We start from the raw sequence: 22,342 nt of genomic DNA on the forward strand, positions 1-22,342 counted from the left end.
CACACGCACACACACACACACACACACACACACACACACACACACACACACACACACACACACACACACACACACACACACACACACACACACACACACACACACACACACACACACACACACACACACAAACAAACAAATGTTCTAGACTCTAGAGGCCCACAAAAGGGTCCCGGACCCAGTGTTTGGAAACCCACTGCCTGTCCTCTCCTTCTTCACCACACTGTGATACTATCCTCTTCCTCCTATTAGCTCAGTTAGCTTAGCATCCCCTCCAGGGAAGGGAAGGGATGACGTAAGTGTCCTCTCCTTCTTTCCATGTCCTCCTTGGCTAGCTCAGTTAGCTTAGCATCCCCTCCACGGCCCCAGACAGACAGAGAGAGTCAGACAGTCAGAAGATGGCGGCGGTGCAGCTGGTGTTCCAGGCGTCCTGCGGCTCCTCGGAGCCCTCCAGCCGGCCCGTGCTCATCGTGGGCGGCCAGAGCAACCTGCAGAGCCTGGACTGGAGCCTGGTGAAGGGCAAGCTGCAGCCTGCAGTCAGCAAGGAGGTCAGACCAATATTAATATTAATATTAATATTATGTATTACATGACATGGCGTTGTGTAAGCATGAAACACACTGCAGAATGAATGGACAGGGGGATAATAGCATTAGCCTGCTAAAGAGCTGTGTGTGTGTGTGTGTGTGTGTGTGTGTGTGTGTGTGTGTGTGTGTGTGTGCGCGTGTGTGTGTGTGTGCGTGTGTGTGTGTGTGCGTGTGTGTGTGTGTGTGTGTGTGTTTGATTGAATTGATTGAAATATGTATTAACAGTTTGCAGAATTACAGTACATTTCAAGCACAAACTCAATACAGAGACTGTTAACTGTGAGTGGACGCCCCAATTAAGCATTACACTTGTTTACAAGAAAGAGTGTCCACCCTGTTCAATTCATCAAACCATTTAGAGACATACAAACAGTGTGTGTGTGTGTGTGTGTGTGTGTGTGTGTGTGTGTGTGTGTGTGTGTGTGTGTGTGTGTGTGTGTGTGTGTGTGTGTGTGCGCGCTTGCGCGTGTGTGCTGGTTGTCAAACTTTTCCAACTATGAAAAAGACCCTAGCTATTTTAAGGGTCCATTTGGTTACATGTGTAGCTCTCAGAGTTACAGACCTGTAAGGCAGTGGTTCTACGTTCTCATGTCAAGGACCCCCAGATTGACACTAATTAGCCCGCAGACCCCCCATTTGAAAAGCTATTCCAGGGACCCCCCCCCAGGGACCCCCCCCCCAGGGACCCCCCCCCAGGGACCCCCCCCCAGGGACCCCCCCCAGGGACCTGCATTAGTCTACGGACCCCCAGTTTGACCTGCATTAGTCTACGGACCCCCAGTTTGACATGCATTAGTCTACGGACCCCCAGTTTGACATGCATTAGTCTACAGACCCCCAGTTTGACATGCATTAGTCTACGGACCCCCAGTTTGACCTGCATTAGTCTATACGGACCCCCAGTTTGACCTGCATTAGTCTACAGACCCCCAGTTTGACCTGCATTAGTCTATACGGACCCCCAGTTTGACCTGCATTAGTCTACAGACCCCCAGTTTGACCTGCATTAGTCTACAGACCCCCAGTTTGACCTGCATTAGTCTACGGACCCCCAGTTTGACATGCATTAGTCTACAGACCCCCAGTTTGACCTGCATTAGTCTATACGGACCCCCAGTTTGACCTGCATTAGTCTATACGGACCCCCAGTTTGACCTGCATTAGTCTACAGACCCCCAGTTTGACCTGCATTAGTCTACAGACCCCCAGTTTGACCTGCATTAGTCTACAGACCCCCAGTTTGACCTGCATTAGTCTATACGGACCCCCAGTTTGACCTGCATTAGTCTATGGACCCCCAGTTTGACCTGCATTAGTCTACGGACCCCCAGTTTGACCTGCATTAGTCTATGGACCCCCAGTTTGACCTGCATTAGTCTACGGACCCCCAGTTTGACCTGCATTAGTCTATACGGACCCCCAGTTTGACCTGCATTAGTCTATGGACCCCCAGTTTGACCTGCATTAGTCTACGGACCCCCAGTTTGACTTGCATTAGTCTACAGACCCCCAGTTTGACCTGCATTAGTCTACGGACCCCCAGTTTGACCTGCATTAGTCTACGGACCCCCAGTTTGACATGCATTAGTCTACAGACCCCCAGTTTGACCTGCATTAGTCTATACGGACCCCCAGTTTGACCTGCATTAGTCTACGGACCCCCAGTTTGACATGCATTAGTCTATACGGACCCCCAGTTTGACCTGCATTAGTCTACAGACCCCCAGTTTGACCTGCATTAGTCTATACGGACCCCCAGTTTGACATGCATTAGTCTATACGGACCCCCAGTTTGACCTGCATTAGTCTACAGACCCCCAGTTTGACCTGCATTAGTCTACGGACCCCCAGTTTGACCTGCATTAGTCTATACGGACCCCCAGTTTGACCTGCATTAATCTATACGGACCCCCAGTTTGACCTGCATTAGTCTACGGACCCCCATTTAATGGCATTTATATCTTTGGGACCCCCAATTTATTATGGTAAAATCAATGTTAATGCAGTTGTACACTCAGAGTTACAGACCCACAATCGTCCATTTTGGTTCCAAATTATCATTTAGCCGGGGACAATTTACAATTTAGGCATTTAGCAGACGCTCTTAATCCAGAGCGACTTACATTAAGCAAGAACAAAAAGCATAGGAATACATCACATAAAAATATTTATCAAGAAACATGCGTAAGCTAAGAAAGTAACAGTGGAATATCTATATAATGAAACTATACATATAAACTATACATCTATACTACTATGCTATACATATGTACTATGGCGTGCTATGACTACATACAATGCAATTATAGTGCTGTCTACATAACAATGCAATTATAGTGCTGTCTACATAACATGCTATAAGTCTGTGTCAAATGCTATCTAAGTCTACAGAAATGCTATCTAAGGGGTTAGGGTAAGTGCTATGGGCCATGATGGAGTCTGAAAAGGTGGGTTTTCAGACCCCCTGGAGCCCCCTCAAGGACCCCTGGGGGTCCCCGGACCACACTTTAGGAACCACTGCTGTGGGCGATGAAGTGAAGTCCACGTGATTTGTGGTCAAAGTGCTGAAACAGCAGAAACTCTGGTGTGTTTTAGCCTAAATATGTCTACTGCTGCATAATGGAACACACACACACACGCACGCACGCACGCACACACACACACACACACACACACACACACACGCACACACGCACACGCACACACGTAGCATGCACACGTGAGTGTTTTTATGGCCAGACCTCATGCTGTCTGGGGTAATAATCTTCTTCCAAAGTTCATAGTTCCATCGTTGCTTCCTTTGCGAAAAAAATGCCAATTAATTATTGTGTGAACGACGATGATGATGTCACCAGAGGTGCAAAGCCTCATCGCTTTGTGTTTTTTTGTTTTTGGGGCGGGAGAAAGAGTTGATGTCTGACTTAGGGATGTGTAAATGTGTCCAAAATGAAAATCGATTTGTATAATTCAATATTAACGATTAATCGATTAATCGTTTTTGGGGGGGGGGGGGGGGGGATTTTTTTTTAATTAAAAAAAAAAAAAGAAAAAAGAAAAACATTTTTTTTTTTTTTTTAATGAACCCTACAAATAAAAAAACTCTTCCCCCCCAAGGGGTACCTAAGTCAAAAATGTTTGGGAACCCCTGATGTAGTTGATTAACAATAATTGTAACTCTTGAGAGTTAATAAGGGTCCATTTGGTTACTAACTCCATCTTTTAAATGAGGACCACTGGTGGTCCCTGGACCACTGTTGATCCAATAGGCCCTGCGGTAAGCCCCGCCCGCTCGCTCAGCTGCCTCGATACCGTTGTTAAGCAGGACAAACATCAGCGAACCTCTATTGAGGACCGTGTTATGTCGGCGTTTTTCCGAAGAGGAATAGAAGCATTCACATCAACAACATTCATACTATAATAACGCCATGGTGAAACGTTGCTGTTGGGCGTCCTGCAACAGTGCTTAATAAGTACCCAGAACGTTTGGGGCATTTCTTTTTATTCCTTTCCCCGTGGGTGCGCACATCATGCACATGTCAATGTTTACATTCTGGAGGTGGAGGACGCGGCGGTCACTCATTCACCCTCCCTGCTACTAAATCATACTATTAACGTCAACTTTTACTAAACAATGTTTAAATCAATCGTCTAATAAACAACTAACAACTTACCTTGGAGCAAATGGTGTGCTTTGTAACTTTCTAATCTCCACGCTCAGTTGCTTGTGTTGGTCTCCAGCCTCCAGTCACGTTCCCTCCCACTGCGGTTCAGAAAAAGAACGCTGCTTACCATTTTCTGCACATTGTATCCAAAAAGTGAAGGTCCGCTAATGGTCTAAACTATTTTGAATTTAGGAACGGCAAAGAAAATAGTTTAGACCATTAGCGGACCTTCACTTTTTGCATGCAGAAGGGGGTAAGCAGCGTTCTTTTTTTTCTGAACCGCAGTGGGAGGGGACGTGACTGGAGCCTGTGGTTGAAGACAGTTATGTGGCTGCCGTCCAACACAAGCAACTAGAAAGTTACAAAGCACACCATTTGCTCCACGGTAAGTTGTTTGTTGTTTATTAGACGATTGATTTAACCATTGTTTAGTAAAGGTTGACGTTAATACTAGTATGATAGTAGCAGGGAGGGTGAACGAGTGACGCCACCGCCGCTTCCTCCTCTAGAATGTAAACATTGTGCGCACCCACGGGAAAGGAATAAAAAGAAATGCCCCAAACGTTCTGGGTGCTTATGAAGCACTGTTGCAGGACGCCCAACAGCAACGTTTCACCATGGCGTTATTATAGTATGAATGTTGTTGATGTGAATGCTTCTATTCCTCTTCGGAAAAACGCCGACATAACACGGTCCTCAATAGAGGTTCGCTGATGTTTGTCCTGCTTAACAACGGTATCGAGGCAGCTGAGCGAGCGGGCGGGGCTTACCGCAGGGCCTATTGATCACCATAGCAACCCCAGCCTAGGCCTGATTAGGTAAATTCCCAACACCTGCTAAATCCTCCAAACCTGTATCTTGATTGGAATCAATCTCCACTCACACTCCTCTCAGTCATGCAGCTACACAGACACATCCCAGGCACACTTTTGTAGGCCTATAGCCTTTCCAACCGATTTTCATTAAAAAAAAAAAAAAAAACAAAAAAAACGATTATCGATTATTAATTTTCATAATCGATTTCGGGTCCTATCAACGATAATCGATTAATCGATTAATCGGACCCATCCCTAGTCTGACTAGTCTCTTTTTTTTCTTTTATATTTTTTATCCCACGATTTTGTAACCCATTTTTCACCCCTGTGTCAATCATCTAATGTGATCCTGGGCTCTACACACCCTCCACCAACCTAGTCCCCATATATGGGGGACAAGGGGAGACCAACCTAGTCCCCATATATGGGGGACAAGGGGAGACCAACCTAGTCCCCATATATGGGGGACAAGGGGAGACCAACCTAGTCCCCATATATGGGGGACAAGGGGAGACCAACCTAGTCCCCATATATGGGGGACAAGGGGAGAGCAACGGACTTGAACTCATGCTTCCTTCATGCCTGAGTGTCCAAGTTGCTCCTTTACACCTGACAGGGGGGAGTTTCCCTGGCTGGACGTAGCGCGTGGAAGGAACACGTTATTCCAACCAGTTCCTTTCCCCTCCATCAGGCGCCCCGGCTGGCCAGGGGGAGGCAGTTTAGTGACCAGGATTACTGCATGTTTTTTGTGAGGGTACCTACCCTAGGGGACACGGGGAGAACATGTGAGGGTACCTACCCTAGGGGACACGGGGAGAACATGTGAGGGTACCTACCCTAGGGGACACGGGGAGAACATGTGAGGGTACCTACCCTAGGGGACACGGGGAGAACATGTGAGGGTACCTACCCTAGGGGACACGGGGAGAACATGTGAGGGTACCTACCCTAGGGGACACGGGGAGAACATGCAAACTCCACACAGAAAGGCCCTTTCGCCAACCCCGCCTTCGGGTATGGGCACTGATGACGCGGAGCCTGACTAGTCTCAATGGGGTTTGTAATCCATAGGATTATTTTTCTTCTTTTAAACCCAAATAATTAATTGAATTGAACATTCATAAATATGTGAATTATTTTAACGTAGACTTCCGTGATATAAAGGTTGTCGATGACTGTATAGGTCTGACCGAGGGCGAACTGATAAAGAGTTGACTTTGGTATCGTCTTATCGCGTTAATTAATGATAGCTACACACATGGTTTCACATTTATTAGCCTGTAGAGAGAAAGAAGAGACATAAAGCAGGTGGTAAAAAAACGAATGGAGGAGAGGGGTGTAAAATCTCTCTCTCTCTCTCTCTCTCTCTCTCTCTCTCTCTCTCTCTCTCTCTGTGTTCTAGGTATGGCAGGCCGCCCTCAGTGGGCTGAACCCCAACCCCACGGACAGCTGTCCTCTGTACCTGAACCTGGCCACGGTGGCGGCGCTGCCCGCCCGGGTCAGCAGACACAACAGCCCCTCCTGTGCCCACTTCGTCTACCGCCTGGTGAAGAGCTGCCTGCCCGCGGCGGGCGACGCCCGCTGCATCCTGGTCAGTGTGTCGTCACCCCGCCACAGTGTGTCCCGCGTTACGTAGCCAGACCACTATTACACAATGTCCGAACGCTGTATAGAGTCTGAAACTCCTCTCCTCTTCCTCTTCCTCTTCCTCTCCAGATGGTGTGTGAGCGCGCCGACGTCTTTGCGTCGGCGTGCGCCATCTCCCGGGCCTTCCCCATCTTCTCTCGCCGCTCATCGGCCTCGCGAGACGGCGGCGCGGAGAAGAAGCTGGTGACCGTGGAGTTTGTTTTGGTGGGCCAGGACGCCGGGCCCCTGAGCCCCAAAGAACTACAGGTAGGACACCACGGGGCCCCTGAGCCCCAAAGAACTACAGGTAGGACACCACGGGGCCCCTGAGCCCCAAAGAACTACAGGTAGGACACCACGGGGCCCCTGAGCCCCAAAGAACTACAGGTAGGACACCACGGGGCCCCTGAGCCCCAAAGAACTACAGGTAGGACACCACGGGGCCCCTGAGCCCCAAAGAACTACAGGTAGGACACCACGGGGCCCCTGAGCCCCAAAGAACTACAGGTAGGACACCACGGGGCCCCTGAGCCCAAAAGAACTACAGGTAGGACACCACGGGGCCCCTGAGCCCCAAAGAACTACAGGTAGGACACCACGGGGCCCCTGAGCCCCAAAGAACTACAGGTAGGACACCACGGGGCCCCTGAGCCCCAAAGAACTACAGGTAACTGATGGGACCATGTGAGAATGTCATAATCTTCTTTTCTTATATCAATAATCTCCGTCCTGCGCGCTGACATTTAACCCATTCTGAACGGGCACCCATTTTGGTGTCGGCATCATGTTATGCTTTAGCTATTGAAAAATAGCAGATCTACAAGCTCATATCGCGCCACCGAGTGGCGCGATATGAGCTTGTAGGTCTGCTATTTTTTGAAAAATCGAAGAACGACTGACATTTTTAGAATCTGATCTCAGGTCAGAATGGGTTAATCAGACCAGTGTGTGTCCGGCGGAAACCTGGTATGAATCTGATCTCAGGTCAGAATGGGTTAACCCCGCTTGAGTTCCTTTGGTCCTTGTATGTGTTTGGTCTCACTGTGATGCTGTTTTCTGTTGTTTTCTGTAATGTGTCTCAGTTGTTGTCACTGTTTGTACTTTGTTTTCTTGCTGTTAGTGCACTTGTTTTTATTACATTTTTTCTCCTGTACAGCACTTTGTAAACTCTGAGTTTTAATACTGTACGTCATATTGTACTTTGACAGACGGCGCCCCCCCCCCCAGGGGTCGAGGCCCCCCCTCCTTTTCTTCTCTCCACACACACACGAGTTATTACACTGTTTATCATAACTAGCTGGTTTCTCATACCTTTACAGTGTTAGTTATTACACTGTTTATCATAACTAGCTGGTTTCTCATGTCTTTACAGTGGTAGTTATTACACTGTTTATCATAACTAGCTGGTTTCTCATGTCTTTACAGTGTTAGTTATTACACTGTTTATCATAACTAGCTGGTTTCTCATGTCTTTACAGTGGTAGTTATTACACTGTTTATCATAACTAGCTGGTTTCTCATGTCTTTACAGTGTTAGTTATTACACTGTTTATCATAACTAGCTGGTTTCTCATGTCTTTACAGTGTTAGTTATTACACTGTTTATCATAACTAGCTGGTTTCTCATGTCTTTACAGTGTTAGTTATTACACTGTTTATCATAACTAGCTGGTTTCTCATGTCTTTACAGTGTTAGTTATTACACTGTTTATCATAACTAGCTGGTTTCTCATGTCTTTACAGTGGTAGTTATTACACTGTTTATCATAACTAGCTGGTTTCTCATGTCTTTACAGTGTTAGTTATTACACTGTTTATCATAACTAGCTGGTTTCTCATACCTTTACAGTGTTAGTTATTACACTGTTTATCATAACTAGCTGGTTTCTCATGCCTTTACAGTGTTAGTTATTACACTGTTTATCATAACTAGCTGGTTTCTCATGCCTTTACAGTGGTAGTTATTACACTGTTTATCATAACTAGCTGGTTTCTCATGCCTTTACAGTGGTAGTTATTACACTGTTTATCATAACTAGCTGGTTTCTCATGTCTTTACAGTGGTAGTTATTACACTGTTTATCATAACTAGCTGGTTTCTCATGTCTTTACAGTGTTAGTTATGACACTGTTTATCATAACTAGCTGGTTTCTCATGCCTTTACAGTGTTAGTTATTACACTGTTTATCATAACTAGCTGGTTTCTCATGTCTTTACAGTGGTAGTTATTACACTGTTTATCATAACTAGCTGGTTTCTCATGTCTTTACAGTGTTAGTTATGACACTGTTTATCATAACTAGCTGGTTTCTCATGTCTTTACAGTGTTAGTTATTACACTGTTTATCATAACTAGCTGGTTTCTCATACCTTTACAGTGGTAGTTATTACACTGTTTATCATAACTAGCTGGTTTCTCATACCTTTACAGTGTTAGTTATTACACTGTTTATCATAACTAGCTGGTTTCTCATGCCTTTACAGTGTTAGTTATTACACTGTTTATCATAACTAGCTGGTTTCTCATGTCTTTACAGTTAGTTATTACACTGTTTATCATAACTAGCTGGTTTCTCATGTCTTTACAGTGTTAGTTATTACACTGTTTATCATAACTAGCTGGTTTCTCATGTCTTTACAGTTAGTTATTACACTGTTTATCATAACTAGCTGGTTTCTCATGCCTTTACAGTGTTAGTTATTACACTGTTTATCATAACTAGCTGGTTTCTCATGTCTTTACAGTGGTAGTTATTACACTGTTTATCATAACTAGCTGGTTTCTCATGTCTTTACAGTGTTAGTTATTACACTGTTTATCATAACTAGCTGGTTTCTCATGTCTTTACAGTGTTAGTTATTACACTGTTTATCATAACTAGCTGGTTTCTCATGTCTTTACAGTGGTAGTTATTACACTGTTTATCATAACTAGCTGGTTTCTCATGTCTTTACAGTGTTAGTTATTACACTGTTTATCATAACTAGCTGGTTTCTCATGTCTTTACAGTGTTAGTTATTACACTGTTTATCATAACTAGCTGGTTTCTCATACCTTTACAGTGTTAGTTATTACACTGTTTATCATAACTAGCTGGTTTCTCATGACTTTACAGTGTTAGTTATTACACTGTTTATCATAACTAGCTGGTTTCTCATGTCTTTACAGTTAGTTATTACACTGTTTATCATAACTAGCTGGTTTCTCATGCCTTTACAGTGTTAGTTATTACACTGTTTATCATAACTAGCTGGTTTCTCATGTCTTTACAGTGTTAGTTATTACACTGTTTATCATAACTAGCTGGTTTCTCATGCCTTTACAGTTAGTTATTACACTGTTTATCATAACTAGCTGGTTTCTCATGTCTTTACAGTGTTAGTTATTACACTGTTTATCATAACTAGCTGGTTTCTCATGTCTTTACAGTTAGTTATTACACTGTTTATCATAACTAGCTGGTTTCTCATGCCTTTACAGTGGTAGTTATTACACTGTTTATCATAACTAGCTGGTTTCTCATACCTTTACAGTGTTAGTTATTACACTGTTTATCATAACTAGCTGGTTTCTCATACCTTTACAGTGTTAGTTATTACACTGTTTATCATAACTAGCTGGTTTCTCATGCCTTTACAGTGGTAGTTATTACACTGTTTATCATAACTAGCTGGTTTCTCATGTCTTTACAGTGGTAGTTATTACACTGTTTATCATAACTAGCTGGTTTCTCATGCCTTTACAGTGTTAGTTATTACACTGTTTATCATAACTAGCTGGTTTCTCATGTCTTTACAGTGTTAGTTATTACACTGTTTATCATAACTAGCTGGTTTCTCATGTCTTTACAGTGTTAGTTATGACACTGTTTATCATAACTAGCTGGTTTCTCATGCCTTTACAGTGTTAGTTATTACACTGTTTATCATAACTAGCTGGTTTCTCATACCTTTACAGTGGTAGTTATTACACTGTTTATCATAACTAGCTGGTTTCTCATACCTTTACAGTGTTAGTTATTACACTGTTTATCATAACTAGCTGGTTTCTCATGCCTTTACAGTGTTAGTTATTACACTGTTTATCATAACTAGCTGGTTTCTCATGTCTTTACAGTTAGTTATTACACTGTTTATCATAACTAGCTGGTTTCTCATGTCTTTACAGTGTTAGTTATTACACTGTTTATCATAACTAGCTGGTTTCTCATGTCTTTACAGTGTTAGTTATTACACTGTTTATCATAACTAGCTGGTTTCTCATGTCTTTACAGTGTTAGTTATTACACTGTTTATCATAACTAGCTGGTTTCTCATGTCTTTACAGTTAGTTATTACACTGTTTATCATAACTAGCTGGTTTCTCATGCCTTTACAGTGTTAGTTATTACACTGTTTATCATAACTAGCTGGTTTCTCATGTCTTTACAGTGTTAGTTATTACACTGTTTATCATAACTAGCTGGTTTCTCATGTCTTTACAGTGTTAGTTATTACACTGTTTATCATAACTAGCTGGTTTCTCATGTCTTTACAGTTAGTTATTACACTGTTTATCATAACTAGCTGGTTTCTCATGCCTTTACAGTGGTAGTTATTACACTGTTTATCATAACTAGCTGGTTTCTCATGTCTTTACAGTGGTAGTTATTACACTGTTTATCATAACTAGCTGGTTTCTCATGCCTTTACAGTGTTAGTTATTACACTGTTTATCATAACTAGCTGGTTTCTCATGTCTTTACAGTGTTAGTTATTACACTGTTTATCATAACTAGCTGGTTTCTCATGCCTTTACAGTGTTAGTTATTACACTGTTTATCATAACTAGCTGGTTTCTCATGTCTTTACAGTGTTAGTTATTACACTGTTTATCATAACTAGCTGGTTTCTCATGTCTTTACAGTGTTAGTTATTACACTGTTTATCATAACTAGCTGGTTTCTCATGTCTTTACAGTGTTAGTTATTACACTGTTTATCATAACTAGCTGGTTTCTCATGTCTTTACAGTTAGTTATTACACTGTTTATCATAACTAGCTGGTTTCTCATGTCTTTACAGTGGTAGTTATTACACTGTTTATCATAACTAGCTGGTTTCTCATGTCTTTACAGTTAGTTATTACACTGTTTATCATAACTAGCTGGTTTCTCATGTCTTTACAGTGTTAGTTATTACACTGTTTATCATAACTAGCTGGTTTCTCATGTCTTTACAGTGGTAGTTATTACACTGTTTATCATAACTAGCTGGTTTCTCATACCTTTACAGTGGTAGTTATTACACTGTTTATCATAACTAGCTGGTTTCTCATGTCTTTACAGTGTTAGTTATGACACTGTTTATCATAACTAGCTGGTTTCTCATGTCTTTACAGTTAGTTATTACACTGTTTATCATATCTAGCTGGTTTCTCATGTCTTTACAGTGTTAGTTATTACACTGTTTATCATAACTAGCTGGTTTCTCATGTCTTTACAGTTAGTTATTACACTGTTTATCATATCTAGCTGGTTTCTCATGTCTTTACAGTGTTAGTTATTACACTGTTTATCATAACTAGCTGGTTTCTCATGTCTTTACAGTGTTAGTTATTACACTGTTTATCATATCTAGCTGGTTTCTCATGTCTTTACAGTGGTAGTTATTACACTGTTTATCATAACTAGCTGGTTTCTCATGTCTTTACAGTGGTAGTTATTACACTGTTTATCATAACTAGCTGGTTTCTCATACCTTTACAGTGGTAGTTATTACACTGTTTATCATAACTAGCTGGTTTCTCATGTCTTTACAGTGTTAGTTATTACACTGTTTATCATAACTAGCTGGTTTCTCATGTCTTTACAGTGGTAGTTATTACACTGTTTATCATAACTAGCTGGTTTCTCATGTCTTTACAGTTAGTTATTACACTGTTTATCATAACTAGCTGGTTTCTCATGTCTTTACAGTGTTAGTTATTACACTGTTTATCATATCTAGCTGGTTTCTCATGTCTTTACAGTGGTAGTTATTACACTGTTTATCATAACTAGCTGGTTTCTCATGTCTTTACAGTGTTAGTTATTACACTGTTTATCATAACTAGCTGGTTTCTCATGTCTTTACAGTTAGTTATGACACTGTTTATCATAACTAGCTGGTTTCTCATACCTTTACAGTGTTAGTTATTACACTGTTTATCATAACTAGCTGGTTTCTCATGTCTTTACAGTGTTAGTTATTACACTGTTTATCATAACTAGCTGGTTTCTCATGTCTTTACAGTTAGTTATGACACTGTTTATCATAACTAGCTGGTTTCTCATACCTTTACAGTGTTAGTTATTACACTGTTTATCATAACTAGCTGGTTTCTCATGTCTTTACAGTGGTAGTTATTACACTGTTTATCATAACTAGCTGGTTTCTCATGTCTTTACAGTGTTAGTTATTACACTGTTTATCATAACTAGCTGGTTTCTCATGTCTTTACAGTGTTAGTTATTACACTGTTTATCATAACTAGCTGGTTTCTCATGTCTTTACAGTTAGTTATGACACTGTTTATCATAACTAGCTGGTTTCTCATACCTTTACAGTGTTAGTTATTACACTGTTTATCATAACTAGCTGGTTTCTCATGTCTTTACAGTGGTAGTTATTACACTGTTTATCATAACTAGCTGGTTTCTCATGTCTTTACAGTGTTAGTTATTACACTGTTTATCATAACTAGCTGGTTTCTCATGCCTTTACAGTGTTAGTTATTACACTGTTTATCATAACTAGCTGGTTTCTCATGTCTTTACAGTGTTAGTTATGACACTGTTTATCATAACTAGCTGGTTTCTCATACCTTTACAGTGTTAGTTATTACACTGTTTATCATAAATAGCTGGTTTCTCATGTCTTTACAGTGTTAGTTATTACACTGTTTATCATAACTAGCTGGTTTCTCATGTCTTTACAGTGTTAGTTATTACACTGTTTATCATAACTAGCTGGTTTCTCATGTCTTTACAGTGTTAGTTATTACACTGTTTATCATAACTAGCTGGTTTCTCATGTCTTTACAGTGGTAGTTATTACACTGTTTATCATAACTAGCTGGTTTCTCATGTCTTTACAGTGTTAGTTATTACACTGTTTATCATAACTAGCTGGTTTCTCATGTCTTTACAGTGGTAGTTATTACACTGTTTATCATAACTAGCTGGTTTCTCATGTCTTCACAGTTAGTTATTACACTGTTTATCATATCTAGCTGGTTTCTCATGTCTTTACAGTGTTAGTTATTACACTGTTTATCATAACTAGCTGGTTTCTCATACCTTTACAGTGTTAGTTATTACACTGTTTATCATAACTAGCTGGTTTCTCATGTCTTTACAGTTAGTTATTACACTGTTTATCATAACTAGCTGGTTTCTCATACCTTTACAGTGGTAGTTATTACACTGTTTATCATAACTAGCTGGTTTCTCATACCTTTACAGTGGTAGTTATTACACTGTTTATCATAACTAGCTGGTTTCTCATACCTTTACAGTGGTAGTTATTACACTGTTTATCATAACTAGCTGGTTTCTCATGTCTTTACAGTGGTAGTTATTACACTGTTTATCATAACTAGCTGGTTTCTCATGTCTTTACAGTGTTAGTTATTACACTGTTTATCATAACTAGCTGGTTTCTCATGTCTTTACAGTGTTAGTTATTACACTGTTTATCATAACTAGCTGGTTTCTCATGTCTTTACAGTGGTAGTTATTACACTGTTTATCATAACTAGCTGGTTTCTCATGTCTTTACAGTGGTAGTTATTACACTGTTTATCATAACTAGCTGGTTTCTCATGTCTTTACAGTGTTAGTTATTACACTGTTTATCATAACTAGCTGGTTTCTCATGTCTTTACAGTGGTAGTTATTACACTGTTTATCATAACTAGCTGGTTTCTCATACCTTTACAGTGTTATTTATTACACTGTTTATCATAACTAGCTGGTTTCTCATGTCTTTACAGTGTTAGTTATTACACTGTTTATCATAACTAGCTGGTTTCTCATGTCTTTACAGTTAGTTATTACACTGTTTATCATAACTAGCTGGTTTCTCATGTCTTTACAGTGGTAGTTATTACACTGTTTATCATAACTAGCTGGTTTCTCATGTCTTTACAGTTAGTTATTACACTGTTTATCATAACTAGCTGGTTTCTCATGCCTTTACAGTTAGTTATTACACTGTTTATCATAACTAGCTGGTTTCTCATGTCTTTACAGTGTTAGTTATTACACTGTTTATCATAACTAGCTGGTTTCTCATGTCTTTACAGTGTTAGTTATTACACTGTTTATCATAACTAGCTGGTTTCTCATGTCTTTACAGTGTTAGTTATTACACTGTTTATCATAACTAGCTGGTTTCTCATGTCTTTACAGTGTTAGTTATTACACTGTTTATCATAACTAGCTGGTTTCTCATGTCTTTACAGTGGTAGTTATTACACTGTTTATCATAACTAGCTGGTTTCTCATGTCTTTACAGTGGTAGTTATTACACTGTTTATCATATCTAGCTGGTTTCTCATGTCTTTACAGTGGTAGTTATTACACTGTTTATCATAACTAGCTGGTTTCTCATGTCTTTACAGTTAGTTATTACACTGTTTATCATATCTAGCTGGTTTCTCATGTCTTTACAGTGGTAGTTATTACACTGTTTATCATATCTAGCTGGTTTCTCATGTCTTTACAGTGTTAGTTATTACACTGTTTATCATATCTAGCTGGTTTCTCATGTCTTTACAGTGGTAGTTATTACACTGTTTATCATAACTAGCTGGTTTCTCATGTCTTTACAGTGGTAGTTATTACACTGTTTATCATAACTAGCTGGTTTCTCATGTCTTTACAGTTAGTTATTACACTGTTTATCATAACTAGCTGGTTTCTCATGTCTTTACAGTTAGTTATTACACTGTTTATCATAACTAGCTGGTTTCTCATGTCTTTACAGTGGTAGTTATTACACTGTTTATCATAACTAGCTGGTTTCTCATGTCTTTACAGTGTTAGTTATTACACTGTTTATCATAACTAGCTGGTTTCTCATGTCTTTACAGTGGTAGTTATTACACTGTTTATCATAACTAGCTGGTTTCTCATGTCTTTACAGTGTTAGTTATTACACTGTTTATCATAACTAGCTGGTTTCTCATGTCTTTACAGTGTTAGTTATTACACTGTTTATCATAACTAGCTGGTTTCTCATGTCTTTACAGTGTTAGTTATTACACTGTTTATCATAACTAGCTGGTTTCTCATGTCTTTACAGTGGTAGTTATTACACTGTTTATCATAACTAGCTGGTTTCTCATGTCTTTACAGTGTTAGTTATTACACTGTTTATCATAACTAGCTGGTTTCTCATGTCTTTACAGTGGTAGTTATTACACTGTTTATCATAACTAGCTGGTTTCTCATGTCTTCACAGTTAGTTATTACACTGTTTATCATATCTAGCTGGTTTCTCATGTCTTTACAGTGTTAGTTATTACACTGTTTATCATAACTAGCTGGTTTCTCATACCTTTACAGTGTTAGTTATTACACTGTTTATCATAACTAGCTGGTTTCTCATGTCTTTACAGTTAGTTATTACACTGTTTATCATAACTAGCTGGTTTCTCATACCTTTACAGTGGTAGTTATTACACTGTTTATCATAACTAGCTGGTTTCTCATACCTTTACAGTGGTAGTTATTACACTGTTTATCATAACTAGCTGGTTTCTCATACCTTTACAGTGGTAGTTATTACACTGTTTATCATAACTAGCTGGTTTCTCATGTCTTTACAGTGGTAGTTATTACACTGTTTATCATAACTAGCTGGTTTCTCATGTCTTTACAGTTAGTTATTACACTGTTTATCATAACTAGCTGGTTTCTCATACCTTTACAGTGGTAGTTATTACACTGTTTATCATAACTAGCTGGTTTCTCATACCTTTACAGTGGTAGTTATTACACTGTTTATCATAACTAGCTGGTTTCTCATACCTTTACAGTGTTAGTTATTACACTGTTTATCATAACTAGCTGGTTTCTCATGTCTTTACAGTGTTAGTTATTACACTGTTTATCATAACTAGCTGGTTTCTCATGTCTTTACAGTGTTAGTTATTACACTGTTTATCATAACTAGCTGGTTTCTCATGTCTTTACAGTGGTAGTTATTACACTGTTTATCATAACTAGCTGGTTTCTCATGTCTTTACAGTGGTAGTTATTACACTGTTTATCATAACTAGCTGGTTTCTCATGTCTTTACAGTGTTAGTTATTACACTGTTTATCATAACTAGCTGGTTTCTCATGTCTTTACAGTGGTAGTTATTACACTGTTTATCATAACTAGCTGGTTTCTCATACCTTTACAGTGTTATTTATTACACTGTTTATCATAACTAGCTGGTTTCTCATGTCTTTACAGTGTTAGTTATTACACTGTTTATCATAACTAGCTGGTTTCTCATGTCTTTACAGTTAGTTATTACACTGTTTATCATAACTAGCTGGTTTCTCATGTCTTTACAGTGGTAGTTATTACACTGTTTATCATAACTAGCTGGTTTCTCATGTCTTTACAGTTAGTTATTACACTGTTTATCATAACTAGCTGGTTTCTCATGCCTTTACAGTTAGTTATTACACTGTTTATCATAACTAGCTGGTTTCTCATGTCTTTACAGTGTTAGTTATTACACTGTTTATCATAACTAGCTGGTTTCTCATGTCTTTACAGTGTTAGTTATTACACTGTTTATCATAACTAGCTGGTTTCTCATGTCTTTACAGTGTTAGTTATTACACTGTTTATCATAACTAGCTGGTTTCTCATGTCTTTACAGTGTTAGTTATTACACTGTTTATCATAACTAGCTGGTTTCTCATGTCTTTACAGTGGTAGTTATTACACTGTTTATCATAACTAGCTGGTTTCTCATGTCTTTACAGTGGTAGTTATTACACTGTTTATCATATCTAGCTGGTTTCTCATGTCTTTACAGTGGTAGTTATTACACTGTTTATCATAACTAGCTGGTTTCTCATGTCTTTACAGTTAGTTATTACACTGTTTATCATATCTAGCTGGTTTCTCATGTCTTTACAGTGGTAGTTATTACACTGTTTATCATATCTAGCTGGTTTCTCATGTCTTTACAGTGTTAGTTATTACACTGTTTATCATATCTAGCTGGTTTCTCATGTCTTTACAGTGGTAGTTATTACACTGTTTATCATAACTAGCTGGTTTCTCATGTCTTTACAGTGGTAGTTATTACACTGTTTATCATAACTAGCTGGTTTCTCATGTCTTTACAGTTAGTTATTACACTGTTTATCATAACTAGCTGGTTTCTCATGTCTTTACAGTTAGTTATTACACTGTTTATCATAACTAGCTGGTTTCTCATGTCTTTACAGTGGTAGTTATTACACTGTTTATCATAACTAGCTGGTTTCTCATGTCTTTACAGTGTTAGTTATTACACTGTTTATCATAACTAGCTGGTTTCTCATGTCTTTACAGTGGTAGTTATTACACTGTTTATCATAACTAGCTGGTTTCTCATGTCTTTACAGTGTTAGTTATTACACTGTTTATCATAACTAGCTGGTTTCTCATGTCTTTACAGTGTTAGTTATTACACTGTTTATCATAACTAGCTGGTTTCTCATGTCTTTACAGTGTTAGTTATTACACTGTTTATCATAACTAGCTGGTTTCTCATGTCTTTACAGTGTTAGTTATTACACTGTTTATCATAACTAGCTGGTTTCTCATGTCTTTACAGTGTTAGTTATTACACTGTTTATCATATCTAGCTGGTTTCTCATGTCTTTACAGTGGTAGTTATTACACTGTTTATCATATCTAGCTGGTTTCTCATGTCTTTACAGTGTTAGTTATTACACTGTTTATCATAACTAGCTGGTTTCTCATGCCTTTACAGTGGTAGTTATTACACTGTTTATCATAACTAGCTGGTTTCTCATGTCTTTACAGTGGTAGTTATTACACTGTTTATCATAACTAGCTGGTTTCTCATGTCTTTACAGTTAGTTATTACACTGTTTATCATAACTAGCTGGTTTCTCATGCCTTTACAGTGGTAGTTATTACACTGTTTATCATAACTAGCTGGTTTCTCATGTCTTTACAGTGGTAGTTATTACACTGTTTATCATAACTAGCTGGTTTCTCATGTCTTTACAGTGGTAGTTATTACACTGTTTATCATAACTAGCTGGTTTCTCATGTCTTTACAGTTAGTTATTACACTGTTTATCATAACTAGCTGGTTTCTCATGCCTTTACAGTGGTAGTTATTACACTGTTTATCATAACTAGCTGGTTTCTCATGTCTTTACAGTGGTAGTTATTACACTGTTTATCATAACTAGCTGGTTTCTCATGTCTTTACAGTGGTAGTTATTACACTGTTTATCATAACTAGCTGGTTTCTCATGTCTTTACAGTGTTAGTTATTACACTGTTTATCATAACTAGCTGGTTTCTCATGTCTTTACAGTGTTAGTTATTACACTGTTTATCATAACTAGCTGGTTTCTCATGTCTTTACAGTGGTAGTTATTACACTGTTTATCATAACTAGCTGGTTTCTCATGTCTTTACAGTGTTAGTTATTACACTGTTTATCATAACTAGCTGGTTTCTCATGTCTTTACAGTGTTAGTTATTACACTGTTTATCATAACTAGCTGGTTTCTCATGTCTTTACAGTGTTAGTTATTACACTGTTTATCATAACTAGCTGGTTTCTCATGTCTTTACAGTGTTAGTTATTACACTGTTTATCATATCTAGCTGGTTTCTCATGTCTTTACAGTGGTAGTTATTACACTGTTTATCATATCTAGCTGGTTTCTCATGTCTTTACAGTGTTAGTTATTACACTGTTTATCATAACTAGCTGGTTTCTCATGCCTTTACAGTGGTAGTTATTACACTGTTTATCATAACTAGCTGGTTTCTCATGTCTTTACAGTGGTAGTTATTACACTGTTTATCATAACTAGCTGGTTTCTCATGTCTTTACAGTTAGTTATTACACTGTTTATCATAACTAGCTGGTTTCTCATGCCTTTACAGTGGTAGTTATTACACTGTTTATCATAACTAGCTGGTTTCTCATGTCTTTACAGTGGTAGTTATTACACTGTTTATCATAACTAGCTGGTTTCTCATGTCTTTACAGTGGTAGTTATTACACTGTTTATCATAACTAGCTGGTTTCTCATGTCTTTACAGTTAGTTATTACACTGTTTATCATAACTAGCTGGTTTCTCATGCCTTTACAGTGGTAGTTATTACACTGTTTATCATAACTAGCTGGTTTCTCATGTCTTTACAGTGGTAGTTATTACACTGTTTATCATAACTAGCTGGTTTCTCATGTCTTTACAGTGGTAGTTATTACACTGTTTATCATAACTAGCTGGTTTCTCATGTCTTTACAGTGTTAGTTATTACACTGTTTATCATAACTAGCTGGTTTCTCATGTCTTTACAGTGTTAGTTATTACACTGTTTATCATAACTAGCTGGTTTCTCATGTCTTTACAGTGGTAGTTATTACACTGTTTATCATAACTAGCTGGTTTCTCATGTCTTTACAGTGTTAGTTATTACACTGTTTATCATAACTAGCTGGTTTCTCATGTCTTTACAGTGGTAGTTATTACACTGTTTATCATAACTAGCTGGTTTCTCATGTCTTTACAGTTAGTTATGACACTGTTTATCATAACTAGCTGGTTTCTCATGTCTTTACAGTGGTAGTTATTACACTGTTTATCATATCTAGCTGGTTTCTCATGTCTTTACAGTGGTAGTTATTACACTGTTTATCATATCTAGCTGGTTTCTCATGTCTTTACAGTGTTATTCTAAAGTTATTAACCCCCTATTAGCTCTATATTCCTTCCTGACGGTAGCCAATGTGCAAAACAATGTTGTTTCTGATAAACGCATAACTACAGTATATTCTTTACCCTCTGTGTGTGTGTGTCTGTGTGTGTGTGTGTGTGTGTGTCTGTGGTGTGTGTGTGTGTGTGTGTGTGTGTGTGTGTGTGTGTGTGTGCGTGTGTGTGTGTGTCTGTGTGTGTGTGTGTGTGTGTGTGTGTGTGTGTGTGTGTGTGTGTGTGTGGTGTGTGTGTGTGGTGTGTGTGTGTGTGTGTGTGTGTGTCAGTGTCTCTCCAACACAGCGGACGGCGTGAGACTGGCGGCGCGCATCGTAGACACGCCCTGCAACGAGATGAACACTGACCACTTCTTAGCTGTGAGTCACTGTGTGTGTGTGTGTGTGTGTGTGTGTGTGTGTGTGTGTGTGTGTGTGTGTGTGTGTGTGTGTGTGTGTGTGTGTGTGTGTGTGTGTGTGTGTGTGTGTGTGTGTGTTTTATACTATAGCCTACGTGAGGCCCAAATGTGCACAAGTTTAGTCGATTATCAGAAACGGACGTGTTTTCCTGGTTTTTACATATTTTCTTTTAGGTCAAATTGATCGTTAGAGATACCTTTACAATGAGGACAAGATTGGGGTTAAGTTCGGGGTTGTAGTAAAACATAATTTAAACGTAGTTTAATAATTTAAACATAGTTTTGGGGTTGGAATTGGAGTAAAACATAATAATAATAATTGTAGTAAAACATAATTTAATCGTAGTTTTAACGTAGTTTTGGGGTTGGAATTGGAGTAAAACATAATAATAATAATAATTGTAGTAAAACATAATTTAAACGTAGTTGCGCGTCGGTGTAATGCATAGACAAAATGGCTGATCTGTAAGCTGCGGCATGTTGTGAGCTTGTAGATCTGTTATTTTTCGGCTTCGGGCTTAACGATTAAAAAAATGGCTAAATAGCATTCATACAATCGTTGTGCTAAACTATTGAAGTTAACTATATATTTTACTGTATTTTACTGTATTAGAGACCCTCCTGTTTTCACCGTACACTTATAATCGCCTCAAATGTAACGTTAGCTCCAGGTCAGGGATGCCAGGTTTGAAGTGAAACATGGATATTATTACTCTAGTAAGTAAAATATATTCTTTATCCCACGATTTTGTAACCCATTTTTCACCCCTGTGTCAATCATCTAATGTGATCCTGGGCTCTACACACCCTCCACCAACCTAGTCCCCATATATGGGGGACAAGGGGAGACCAACCTAGTCCCCATATATGGGGGACAAGGGGAGAGCAACCTAGTCCCCATATATGGGGGACAAGGGGAGACCAACCTAGTCCCCATATATGGGGGACAAGGGGAGAGCAACCTAGTCCCCATATATGGGGGACAAGGGGAGACCAACCTAGTCCCCATATATGGGGGACAAGGGGAGAGCAACCTAGTCCCCATATATGGGGGACATGGGGAGACCAATCTAGTCCCCATATATGGGGGACAAGGGGAGACCAATCTAGTCCCCATATATGGGGGACAAGGGGAGAGCAACGAACTTGAACTCATGCTTCCTTCATGCCTGAGTGTCCAAGTTGCTCCTTTACACCTGACAGGGGGGAGTTTCCCTGGTTGGACGTAGCGCGTGAAAGGAACACGTTATTC

At 39.3% G+C, this 22,342-nt stretch overlaps 1 protein-coding gene across 3 annotated transcripts in view; it reads left to right on the forward strand.

The window, feature by feature from the left end:
• The first annotated feature begins 383 nt into the window (after positions 1–383).
• Positions 384–22,342, forward strand: part of npepl1 (aminopeptidase like 1) — a 37,702-nt gene continuing 15,743 nt past the window's right edge. For all 3 annotated transcript variants that reach the window (XR_014570647.1, XR_014570648.1, XM_083788633.1), the window contains exons 1-4: positions 384–548; positions 6,467–6,655; positions 6,781–6,957; positions 20,963–21,052. Coding sequence is in view for 1 of the 3 variants with exons in the window: in XM_083788633.1 (XP_083644759.1) it covers positions 399–548; positions 6,467–6,655; positions 6,781–6,957; positions 20,963–21,052 (606 nt within the window). In the remaining 2 variants the exon portion in view is untranslated. The remainder of the gene's footprint in view (positions 549–6,466; positions 6,656–6,780; positions 6,958–20,962; positions 21,053–22,342) is intronic.

Source organism: Protomyctophum parallelum (genome assembly GCF_964188405.1).
Source record: "Protomyctophum parallelum genome assembly, chromosome: 18".
Lineage (NCBI taxonomy): Eukaryota > Metazoa > Chordata > Actinopteri > Myctophiformes > Myctophidae > Protomyctophum > Protomyctophum parallelum.